Consider the following 13,262-nt stretch of genomic DNA (forward strand, 5'->3'; position numbering starts at 1 on the left):
CCACTCTACCATAAAGGCCTGATTGATGGAGTGCTGCAGAGATGGTTGTTCTTCTGGAAAGTTCTCCCATCTCCACAGAGGAACTCTGGAGCTCTGTCAGAGTGACCATTGGGTTCTTGGTCACCTCCCTGACCAAGGCCCTTCTCCCCCGATTGCACAGTTTGGCCTGACGGCCAGCTCTAGGAAGAGTCTTGGTGGTTCCAAACTTCTTCCATTTAAGAATGATGGAGGCCACTGTGTTCTTGGGGACCTTCAATGCTGTACCCTTCCCCAGATCTGTGCCTCGACACAATGCACCTGAGCTCAATTTCAAGTTTCATAGCAAAGGGTCTGAATACTTCTGTAAATAAGGTATTTCTGTTTTTTATAATGTATTTCTAAAAACTTGTTTTTGCTTTGTCATTATGGGGTATTGTGTGTAGATTGATGAGGGAAAAAATTAATTTAATCAATCTCATAATAAGGCTGTAACGTAACAAAATATGGAAAAAGTCAAGGGGCCTGAATACTTTCCGAATGCACTGTACATTACGCATTCAGTCACTTGGTGGTGGCGCAGGTCTCATCTGTGGTGACAGCTGTGGCATGGTTCAGTCCTGGAACAAAGGCATCTGTTAGTGCCCCTTCCCATCTCCCCCTTCCCCTCTCCACCAGATCACCCCCCACCCCCCTCCTGTCCCTTACCCCCCTGTGTGTTGATGATAACAGGGTTGAGTGGCAGTGCTCTTGCCCCGCCGTGTCTCACCTGGTGTTCGCACAACAACGGGTAAAATAAAACTTAGGGGCCTGCTGACACCTGGTTGACACCTGGCTGACACCTGGCTGACACCTGGCGGACACCTGGCTGACACCTGGCTGACACCTGGCTGACACCTGGCTGACACCTGGCCAACAGACAGGACAGGACAGAGCAGGTAGCCAATGCAGCGAGCCTCATCAATAATCGAACAGGACAATCAGAGGGCTGCTGACCGTGTCAGTTGTCCAATTGGTGCCATTTGATGTCATAGCCGTAAACATCTCTGGGTCATTGAAAAGCGGCCAAAAAAATTAATAATATCTTATTGGGTGGAGCATTGGGGTCTGCCTCCCTGTAGCGTTTAGTTCAGGTGCTGTGACATGTATTGTTCTCTTGGCCCAATGTAACAACTCTAGTTGAGCCCTGAAGGTAAAGAATATGATCCCAATGGAAATACCCGAAAGTGGACGTATGATTCAATACCTTTAGCAATGCAACAGAAAACCTGGAGGTTATGTATTGACTAACATGCACAGCAAGTCATGAGTAACAATCCAAATATTTAGCAGGTTTAATAGTTCAGAGGAAAGTAATGTTGAAAAGGAGAAATAGCATGACCTTAGTTTGTGGGTGCGGTCGGCAGCACCAGGTAAATAATACATGAACATATCCTTCTGTTGCTCTGTCTCTTCTTATAACTTGTGATGTTATAAACCCCTGTGAATGACAGTGGAAGGCAGCTGTTAGGTTGAGCTGGGGTTATGTCTGAATAGATGGGAGATGAGAGGGGGGAAATGTCATGCCAGAGGTAAAATGGGCAGGGGATCACTCCAAGGGATGACTCTAAAACCTTGTAAAGACTGACACACGTTCCCAGGGACGTCAAGGCAGACATGGCAGACGACCCAGGCCTCTCCTTGTATCACTGGAGATTTCTATACCGGGAAATGGACAAACCTGGGTTCAATTACTATTTGAAATAATTCAAAATACTTTATCTGGGCTTGACTGGCTGACTGGACCAATAGAACTGTCCCAAAACTGTAAACCCCGCCCACAAGGCTCTCCAGGCAGAATAGAGAAAATGCTCAAAAGTATTGAAAATATTTCGTATAGTATTTGAACCCTGGTCTGGTCATTGGAGATCTCTGAGCTGGGATGTGGAAACTTCTCTTTCCCTCCAGTCTAGCGGCTCCTGTCAGAGCGCCTCGTCGTTCTGTGTGACGCTAAGCGCTAGTGATGCGATACAGCTGGACCAGCGGACACCGGTGTCACTAATGGCTTTCCAACTTTTCCTTAAAGACGGGGAAAATTGAGGAGGGTGAATTATTCAGAGTTGAACATATTGCGAGGAGGGCTGTCACTAAGAGTTGTGGAAACGTCGGTCCGCTGGAGGACGCGTGGCAGAGATTCTGTCAGAATAGAGGAAACTCTTTGAACTCTGAAGAGAGGGATCGTGTACGGTGCGAACCTCAGCATTGATCAAACGTTAGGCCAAGCACATGTTTAAGTTTCCATTCCATTCAAATGTCTGCAATGTAACGTGTGTTTGTTTGCAGTCTTCTTGGCCTGGTCATGCAAAAGGGATTTTTCTCCTGGTTAAATCAATCTATAAGATATTATATAGATAAATAAAGGAGGATCACTTTTGAAGAAAGAAGTGCAAAAACATGGTGATCGTGAAACTACTCAAAATATTGTTCTTATTTCAATCAGACTATTTCACTGAGTGATGAGGTCCTCACAAATAATTATGTTCCCACAATCACAATATTTGTTTTGTGTTATTCAAAAAAATGTATGGTGAAATTGACTTATGTCTACATAAGAGGTGCAGATTTTTGTCCTGTCTGTGCAACACTAACTCTCACCAATTACACTGAAAAAATATATATAAACGCAACATGCAACAATTTCAAAGATTTTACTGAGTTACAGTTCAATTAAGTCCTAATCTATGGATTTCACACGACTGGGAATACAGATATGCATCTGTTGGTCACAGATATCTTTAAAAAAGGATCAGAAAAACAAGTCAGTATCTGGTGTGACCACCATCTGCCTCATGCAGCGTGACACATCTCCTTCACATTGAGTTGATCAGGCTGTTGATTGTGGCCTGTGGAATGTTGTCCCACTCCTCTTCAATGGCTGTGCGAAGTTGCTGGATATTGGCGGGAACTGGAACACGCTGTCGTACACGTCGATCCAGATCATCCCAAACAGACCATGGAAGAACTGGAACATTTTTAGCTTCCAGGAATTGTGTACAGAGCCTTGTGACATGGGGCTGTGCATTATCATGCTGAAACATGAGGTGATGACGGCGCATGAATGGCACAACAATGGGCCACGGTATCTCTGTGCATTGAAATTGCAATCGATAAAATGCATTTGTGTTCATTGTCCGTAGCTTATGCCTGCCCATACCATAACCCCACCGCCACCATGGGGCACTCTGCTCACAACGTTGACATCAGCAAACCACTCGCCCACACGATGCCAATGATACAGTTGAAACTGGGATTTAACTGTGACTAGCACACTCTAGCGTGCCAGTGGCCAACGAAGGGAAGCATTTGCCCACTGAAGTCGGTTACGACGCTGAACTGCAGTCAGGTCAAGACCCTGGTGAGGACGACGAACACACAGATGAGCTTCCCTGAGACGGTTTTTGACAGTTTTGAGCAGAAATTCTTCGGTTGTGCAAACCCACAATTTCAACAGCTGTCCGGGTGGCTGATCTCAGACGATCCCGCAGGTGAAGAAGCCGGATGTGGAGGTCCTGGGCTGGCGTGGTTACACGTGGTCTGTGGTTGTGAGGCCAGTTGGATGTACTGCCAAATTCTCCAAAACGACGTTGGAGGTGGCTTATGAAAGAGAAATGGATATTCAATTCTCTGGCAACAGCTCTGGTGGACATTCCTGCAGTCAGCATGCCAATTGCATGCTCCCTCAAAACTTGAGACATCTGTGGCATTGTGTTGTGTGACAAAACTGCACATTTTAGAGTGGCCTTTTATTGTCCCCAGCACAAGGTGCACCTGTGTAACGATCATTCTGTTTAATCAGCTTCTTGATATGCCACACCTGTCAGGTGGATGGATTATCTTGGCAAAGGAGAAATGCTCACTAACAGGTGTGTAAACAAATGTGTGCACAACATTTGAGAGAAATAAGCTTTTGGTGCGTATGGAACATTCATGGGATCTTTTATTTCAGCTCATGAAACATGAGAGCAACACTTTATAAGTGGCGTTTATATATTTTTTCAGTGTAATTACCTTTTTGTATCTTGGAAGAAATCCCAACACCTCAAACCTCAGCTCTTTGTTGTCTGACTACCGTATGGTTGGGTTGTGGTGCCATAATGCTGGAATCCTTAATGGTGAAACTGCCACGTCCGTTTGGGATATTACAACAGCAAATAAGTTACTGCAAACAACAAACACAGTTTTTTCCCCCAGGGACATAATTTCACGCGCGATAGAAGAGCACAACATGTACTGCTCCTCAACTCTGCAACAAAAACGATAAGAACGGAGGTTGGGTGGCCAGTGGCTCTGTTTCCCCCTACTGTGGATTCAATCTTTAAATATGTTCAGCTCACCGTGGCAGGAGAAAAGATGTCCAGCTCACCGTGGCAGGGGAAAAGGAGAAGGAAGCACTTGGAAGGAAGCTCTTAGTTAACATGCAAGAACCTAGAAGGAAGCTCTTAGTTAACATGCAAGAACCTGGAAGGAACAGTTTTTCTTTCACACAATTGCTATGCATATGCAGACAGTCTAAGCGTTTTAAAGCACAGTCTTATCTATGAAATTAGAGGGGAAAAGAGTGCTCTGGTGATATTATTAAGTTGTTGGTGTATATACACTGAGTGTACAAAACATTAGGAACATCTTCCTAATATTGAGTTGCACCCCTGCTTTTGCTCTCAGAACAGCCTCAATTTGTCAGGTCATGGACTCCAAAAGGTGTCGAAAGTGTTCCACAGGGATGCTGGCCCATGTTGACTCCAGTGATTCCCACGGTTGTGGCAAGTTGGCTGGATGTCCTTTGGGTGGTGCACAATTCTTGATACACACGGGAAACTTTTGATAGTGAAAAACCCAGAGGTGTTGCAGCTCTTGACACACTCAAACCGGTGCGCCTGGCATCTACTACCATATCGTGGACTTCAGGAAATAGCAGAGGGTGCACCCCCCTATCCACATCGACGGGACCGCAGTGGAGAAGGTGGAAAGCTTCAAGTTCCTTGGCGTACACATCACCGACAAACTGAAATGGTCCACCCACGCAGACAGTGTGGTGAAGAAGGCGCAACAGAGCCTCTTCAACCTCAGGAGGCTGAAGAAATTCGGCTTGGCACCTAAAACCCTCACAAACTTTTACAGATGCACAATTGAGAGCATCCTGTCGGGCTGTATCACCGCCTGGTACGGCAACTGCACCGCCCGCAACCGCAAGGCTCTCCAGAGGGTGGTGCGTTCTACCGAACGCATTATCGGTGACAAACTACCCTCCCTCCAAGACACATACAGCACCCGATGTCACAGGAAGGCCAAAAAGATCATCAAGGACATCAACCACCCGAGCCACTGCGAGGTCAGTACTAGTGCATCAAAGCTGGGACCGAGAGAATGAAAAACAGCTTCTATCTCAAGGCCATCAGACTGTTAAATAGCCATCACTAGCACATTAGAGGCTGCTGCTGCCTATTGAAATCACTGGCCACTTTAAGAAATGGAACACTAGTCACTTTAATAATGTTTACATATCTTGCACTACTCATCTCATATGTATATACTGCATTCTATAATATTCTACTGTATCTTAGTCCATGCCGCTCTGTCATTGCTTGTCTATATATGTATATTTTCTTAAATTCCATTCCTTACTAGTTTTGTGTATATTAGGGATATGTTGTAAAATTGTTAGATATTACTTGTTAGATATTACTGCACTGTCGGAGCTAGAAGCACAAGCATTTCGCTACACCCGCTATAACATCTGCTAAACACGTGTATGTGACAAATACATTTTATTGATATCCCGTTCGAAGGCACTTAAATCACCCGCTGAATGGCACACATACACAATCCAAACTCAATTTTCTCGAGGCTAAAGAATTACCCTTTAACTCATCTCCTCCCCTTCATCTACACTGGTTGAAGTGGAATTAACAAGTGACCTCAGTAAGGGATCATAACTTTCACCTGGATTCAGCTGGTCAGTCTATGTCATGGAAAGAGCAGGTGTTCCTAATGTTTTGTCCACTCAGTGTAAACCTGAAATATTCAGTAGTAGAAAAAGAGAATATCCATGGCTTAAATTATATTATTATTCTTTTTTTCCCAACCCTAATTCTAACCTTCTCATTGTCTTCTTCCTCTATTTCTTCTAAAGCACAGAGCCAAGTCACATACACAGCACCTCCTAAATACTGTATGATCCACAATACCAGTCAAAGCCCAGTCACAGACACAGCACCTCCTAAATGTGTTCCACAATACCAGTCAAAGCCCAGTCACAGACACAGCACCTCCTAAATATGATCCACAATACCAGTCAAAGCCCAGTCACAGACACAGCACCTCCTAAATATGATCCACAATACCAGTCAAAGCCTAGTGGACATGAACAAAAACATGAGGCATAGTCTTTTTTTAAATGGACATACATCCATCACTGAAATATTGAGTGTGGAAATAGGAAAGGTGATATAAAGATTGAATTCGGGGTTTAGGCTATTTAAATTCCAGTTGCCATAGTAGTGGACACTAGAACAGACAGTCAGGCGGCAGCTCATCTGTTGAAGCCACAGGAAGATAGAAGGCCAAGACAGAGCCCCAGGGTTAAACCCACAGACAGAGCCCCAGGGCTAAACCCACAGACAGAGCCCCAGGGCTAAACCCACAGACAGAGCCCCAGGGCTAAACCCACAGCACAGAGCCCCAGGGCTAAATCCACAGCACAGAGCCCCAGGGCTAAACCCACAGACAGATCCCCAGGGCTAAACCCACAGCACAGAGCCCCAGGGCTAAACCCACAGTACAGCGAGAACACACACATACCTTCACCCCCCACACACACAGCCAGGCGAACACTCAGACCAGACAATAGACACTGTTTTACATATTTCTTAATTTTTTAGGGTGGGGTGATTTCAGGCGTTTCAGTCGTTCTGTTTCCTGTTTAAAGACAGGGTAATTGGATCTGGTGTAATAGATATATACGGAAATAGCTCCGCCGTTCATCATTAGGGTTTTAATTGCACCATTTTGGGCTCTTTCGCCTCATGAAAGATAAGTCATCCGTAGGTCCCCTGTTCAGGGTACTACTCTAGTCTATTGTGGCGTTAACCGTGTGTGTTTCGCTTGTCTTTCTAGGTCGATGGATATCCTGATCAGTCTGAACCATGGAAAGTCCTTCATCTCTAGTGCCTTCACCATCTACGCCACAACATGTGTGAGTTTACGTTGTCCAATATCTTCTAATAAAAGGGTAAAGTAATATGGCCTGTATGTATCTACAACTTGTGTATATGTAGAATATTTTGTGTGTCTGTATTAATTTTTAAATGCATATTTTAGTCATATAGCAGATGCTCTTATCCAGAGCAACTTACAGTAGTGAGTGCATACATTTTTCATACTTTGTCATACTGGTCCCCCGTGGGAATCAAACCCTCAACCCTGGCGTTGCAAGCGCCATGCTCTGCAAACTGAGCCACACGGGACCTACGTCCTATGTGCGTACCTCTGACTGGTCTGTCTGTCTAACGTATGACCTCTGACTGGTCTGTCTATCTAACCTATGACCTCTGACTGGTCTGTCTGTCTAACATATGACCTCTGATTGGTCTATCTGTCTAACGTATGACCTCTGACTGGTCTGTCTGTCTAACGTATGACCTCTGACTGGTCTGTCTGTCTAACCTATGACCTCTGACTGGTCTATCTGTCTAACGTATGACCTCTGACTGGTCTATCTATCTAACCTATGACCTCTGACTGGTCTGTCTGTCTAACCTATGACCTCTGACTGGTCTGTCTGTCTAACGTATGACCTCTGACTGGTCTGTCTATCTAACCTATGACCTCTGACTGGTCTGTCTGTCTAACGTATGACCTCTGACTGGTCTATCTATCTAACCTATGACCTCTGACTGGTCTGTCTATCTAACCTATGACCTCTGACTGGTCTGTCTGTCTAACCTATGACCTCTGACTGGTCTATCTGTCTAACATATGACCTCTGACTGGTCTATCTATCTAACCTATGACCTCTGATTGGTCTGTCTGTCTAACCTATGACCTCTGACTGGTCTGTCTGTCTAACATGTATGTTCTTCTCTCCCCCTGTCAGTCGAACGGCTTCGCGGTAGCCATAGTCTTCCTGGTGCTGTTGTTACTGGCAGCCTTAGCAGCTGCATGGTGGTTCTGGCCTCTCTGCTGCACTGTGGTGAGTCTTACAACACTGTCTATAACATAGTTAATAACATAAAACACTTACACATTTATAACAAACAGAAATGGTCCTGCCCTGGGGTTAATTTGTATAAAAAAAACGCAGAACATAATTGAAATGTTTTGTCATGCGCCATTTGTTGGGTAAGTATGACATTACTAACATACTACTTCTGTGTCAGGAAGCTGCAGAGTTTACTGTGAGCAACCTGCCTCCTTAAGAAATCACTCTAAATCCTAATGTCCCTCTTAACTACAAGTCTCTGTTTCAACAGAGATTGTATCTCAATGACAATGAACTGTATAAATAAAGGTTACATGAAAGTGTAAACACTGAACCTGTCTGTCTCTGGAGATGATCCGTGTAGTAAAGATATGCCAACCCAGTTAAACCCTGAGCCAAAAGCTATTACTAAAACCATGCCCCAGCAGCAGCCCTCCCTCCCTGTGGGAACGATGCCAGGTAAAACTCAACCATCACGGACAGGCCAGTCATGAATGCTTGTGCTCGTGCCAGCCATGCTCTTGCGGTCTCCACATTGTTCAAGAGCTCAGCTGAGGTGAGGTGGTGTGCATTGGCAGGCTGGAAGCTCCACTGTTGAACTCTTCTTCACCCTCCTGTTTTACCTCATCCTGCCTGCAAACAGCTGCACAGCACCACAGAGGAAGAGGCTCAAACAGGAAGGGAACAGGAAATAGTAACCATAGCGATAGATATATGTGTTCTATTTACCTCTGTGATCTTTACCACATCCTGTATCTGGAAACATCAGAGCCGGTTTAGTGTGGTGTGGCTGTTCTCTTCTTTTTTTTTTGGGTGGGGGGCAGATCTTTGGTGTTTCATGTTGTGATGGTTTGTTGGGTTGATATTAAATACCTGTTTCATAGCTTTTGTTCATACCAAATGTAGGCTACTGTTAGGCCTACTGCTGCTAGGTAGCTCTCTCTCTGCTCTCTCCCTCCCCTCTGTCTGTCCTTGATTGCAGGAGTGAAGTCTGGTGTGCGGGAGTCAGGGTTCCAGCTGCAGCTCATTCACCATAATCACCTCAGCCTTTAAGACCCGGTCAAACTTACCACTCATCGTCAGATCATAGTCAAGACGACCATATATTTGGAACCTGACTCCTGCCTCCGCTTCACTCCTGCCACCACCATCCTGCTCTCCACTACCGGACCTCTCTTTTGGACTCACCACGGACACTAGGACATTACGGTACCACACCTACCCTGACCTGGATCTGTTACCCTCCCTGTAACCTGGACTTGCTCTTCCCCTATTATTGGAAACCTGGACTATTGAACATTTTAAATAAACCTGTTAAACCTTCTCTGGCTTGGTGTACTTGTCTGCATTTGGGTTCTAATACTGGTAAATCATAACAGTATGATCTGACCATCATGAACCCAGCAGACAGTAGCTTGGATACCACCCCAGAGTGCACTCAAATTTGGACTGCCATAGCCAATCAGGGCATTGTACTTGGCCAACATGATACCCTGTTTAAGACGATTGCTGAGGACAGTCAGGTGCTGCTTAATCAGGTTCAATTACTCACCAATCAAGTGTCTGCCCTTACTACCCCTTCAGCCCAGATCAGAGAGCCTTTTGTTCCTGCTCCAGAGCGCTATGACGGGAACATGGGAACCTGTGGCGATTTTTTGACTCAATGCTCGTTAGTGTTTGAACAACAGCCCCTCACCTACGCCTCAGAAAGAGCCCGTATTGCCTACCTTATCAACTCTACTAGCGGTTCCGCTCGTGCCTGGGGATCCGCGGTCTGGGAGAGTCAGTCGGACATTTGCAACGCTTTACGTTGCCTTCACCACTGAGATGAGGAAGGTTTTTGACCACCCCGTGCGAGGCAAGGAGGCTGCGAAACGGTTGTTTTCTCTTCGGCAGGGGGCTCGCAGTGTGGCGGAGATGGCAGTGGAGTTTCGGACTTTAGCAGCAGTGAGTGGTTGGAATGACGAGGCATTACAAGGAGTGTTCATCAATGCTTTGTCTGAGACTTTAAAAAGATGAATTGGTGTCATATGATGAATCGCCTACGCTGGATAATCTTATTTCACTCACCATCAGGTTGGATAATCGGATTCGGGAGCGCCGCCGGGAGAGGAGTGTTAGTTCCAAGCAACCTGTCTGTCATCAACAAACTCCTCCCCGCATCTTCCCTACGGAGAAAGCCGTGTCTTCCCGAGTCGATACGAGGAGCACTGAACCCGAAGCCATGGAGGTGGGTCGTACGCACGGTTGTCCTCAGAGGAGCGTGCACGTCGCATTCAGGCTCGGGTCTGCCTGTATTGTGGAGAAGCTGGTCATTTCGTTCCTTCCTGCCCAGTTCGTCCGGGAAAAGGGCCGGCTCATCATTAATGGGAGAAGTTTTGGTGAGCCGAGCAGCGGATTCTTCCTCTTCTCCCCGCATTCTGCTCCAGGCATCCCTCCAGTGGCAGTTCCAGAATCTCTCTGTTAGTGCGCTGATTGACTCTGGTGCAGACGAAAGCTTTTTGGATAGAGAGTGGGCTCAACAAATGGATTTGGAGACTGTTCCTATGGACTGTCCGCTGCAGGCTAAGGGTCTGAATGGACAATTGTTGACCCATATTACCCATCAGACTGTTCCTGTTTGTCTTAGAGTGTCGGGAAATCATCAGGAGAACATTCAATTCCATATTATCGACTGCCCACAGACCCCTCTGGTCCTTGGTATCCCCTGGCTCATAAGACACAATCCACACATTGATTGGGTGACAGGTAGAATTGTTTCATGGAGCACATTTTGTCATGTGAATTGTTTGTGTTCTGCTCTGACTCCTGCCAGTACTGTGCCTCGACCTCCACTGGAGTCCATGGATCTTTCTAATGTTCCTGACGTGTATCATGACCTGGCATCCGTTTTCTGCAAACACAGAGCTACTTCTCTTCCTCCTCACCGGCCTTACGACTGTGCCATTGACCTCCAGCCAGGAGCCCCGCCTCCCCAGCAGTCGCCTGTACAATCTCTCCCGGCCGGAGACGGAGGCTATGGAGAACTACATTCGGGACTCCTTGGCGGCAGGTATTATGCGTCCTTCCTCGTCACCTGTAGGAGCGGGATTCTTTTTGTTGCTAAGAAGGATAAGACCCTCAGACCCTGTATTGATTACCGTGGACTTAACAACATCACCATTAAGAACAAGTATTCTCTGCCTTTGATTAATTCTGCTTTTCCCCTCCTTCATGGTGCTACCATCTTTACGAAACTGGATCTACGAAATGCGTATCACCTGGTGCGCATTCGTAAAGGTGATGAATGGAAGACTGCCTTCAACACACCCTTGGGACATTTTGAGTATCTGGTTATGCCTTTTGGGTTGTCTAATGCCCCTGCTGTTTTTCAGGCACTAGTCAATGATGTCCTTCGGGACATGTTGAATCGGTTTGTTTTTGTCTATCTGGATGATATCTTGATTTTCTCAGAGTCCTCCCAGGAACATGAACTGCATGTGCGCCAGGTGTTGCAAAGGTTGTTGGAGAACAAACTGTTTGTGAAGATGGAGAAATGTGAATTTCATGTGTCTGAGACCTCTTTTTTGGGTTACATCATCGCTCAGGGGGAGTTGCGGATGGACCCAGCTAAGATCTCTGCTGTCACGGACTGGCCAGCCCCTCTACCCGCAAAACAACTTCAACGATTTCTGGGGTTTGCGAACTTCTATAGGAGGTTCATCAAGGACTACAGCCGCATTGCGGCGCCACTCACCGCTCTCACCTCCATCTCACGACCGTTCGCTTGGAATGAAGGGGCCGAATCAGCGTTCGAAGAACTGAAACATCGCTTCGCCTCGGCTCCCATTCTGATGCAGCCGGACCCCGACCGCCAGTTTGTCGTGGAGGTGGATGCATCTGACACTGGGGTAGGTGCGGTGTTGTCACAGCGTTCTCCTGAAGATAACAAACTGCATCCCTGTGCTTTTCTCTCAAGGAAACTTTCTCAGGCAGAGAGGAATTATGATGTTGGCAATCGTGAACTGCTCGCCGTTAAGCTGGCTCTCGAGGAGTGGCGACATTGGTTGGAGGGGGCGGAACAACCCTTCATCGTTTGGACGGATCATAAGAATCTGGCTTACCTCCAGTCAGCGAAGCAGCTCAACCCCCGTCAAGCCAGGTGGGCACTATTTTTTGGGAGATTCAATTTTTCTCTGTCTTACCGTCCTGGGTCACGCAACGTCAAGCCTGACGCCCTGTCTCGTGTTCATTCGGCTGTTGATACTGGTAGTAACCCTGAACCCATTTTGCCTCCTACCTGCAGTATTGCGGTCGTCACATGTGACATCGAGGGGATTGTTAGACAGGCTCAACATCATCAAGCTGACCCTGGGAGGGGTCCTCCTAACCGGATGTTTGTCCCTGAGTCTGCTCGCTCCCAGGTACTTCAGTGGGCTCACTCGTCTCCCCTTACCTGTCACCCTGGAGTTTCGCGGGACCCTTGACTTTGTGCGACGGAAGTTCTGGTGGGCCACGATGGAGGCGGACACTCGAGCCTTCATTGCTGCTTGTACGGTATGTGCACGAGTAAGAACTCCACCCAGGCCAGCGCTGGTCATCTACGACCTCTACCTATATCCAGCCGGCCCTGGTCGCATATCGCTATGGATTTTGTCACTGGACTTCCCCCTCGTCTGGAAAGACTGTAATTCTTACGGTGATTGATCGTTTTTCTAAGTTCGCTCATTTTTTGGCCCTACCTAAACTGCCCACTGCCAGAGAGACGGCTGATATTTTGGTTGAACATGTGTTCCGCTCTCATGGTCTACCCACGGATATTGTCTCTGACAGGGGTCCCCAGTTTGTCTCCCCAGGTGTGGAAAGCTTTCTGTAAAGCTTTGGGCATTACATCCAGCCTGTCCTCTGGATATCACCCCCAGACCAACGGGCAAGCCGAGAGAGCGAACCAGGAGATGGAGACCGCTCTTCGCTGTGTCACAGGGTCTAACCCTGGGTCATGGAGCTCCATGCTCCCCTGGGTGGAATATGCTCATAACACCTTGACTAACGCTTCCTCTGGTTTGTCTCC

At 46.9% G+C, this 13,262-nt stretch overlaps 1 protein-coding gene across 1 annotated transcript in view; it reads left to right on the top strand.

The window, feature by feature from the left end:
- The window catches only part of LOC121587211 (anthrax toxin receptor 2), a 123,435-nt gene that overhangs the window by 23,918 nt on the left and 86,255 nt on the right, over window positions 1–13,262 (top strand). The window contains exons 10-11 of the mRNA XM_045226861.1: window positions 7,129–7,207; window positions 8,108–8,203. Of these exons, the coding sequence (XP_045082796.1) occupies window positions 7,129–7,207; window positions 8,108–8,203 (175 nt within the window). The remainder of the gene's footprint in view (window positions 1–7,128; window positions 7,208–8,107; window positions 8,204–13,262) is intronic.

Source organism: Coregonus clupeaformis, chromosome 18 (assembly GCF_020615455.1).
Source record: "Coregonus clupeaformis isolate EN_2021a chromosome 18, ASM2061545v1, whole genome shotgun sequence".
Taxonomy (NCBI): Eukaryota; Metazoa; Chordata; class Actinopteri; order Salmoniformes; family Salmonidae; genus Coregonus; species Coregonus clupeaformis.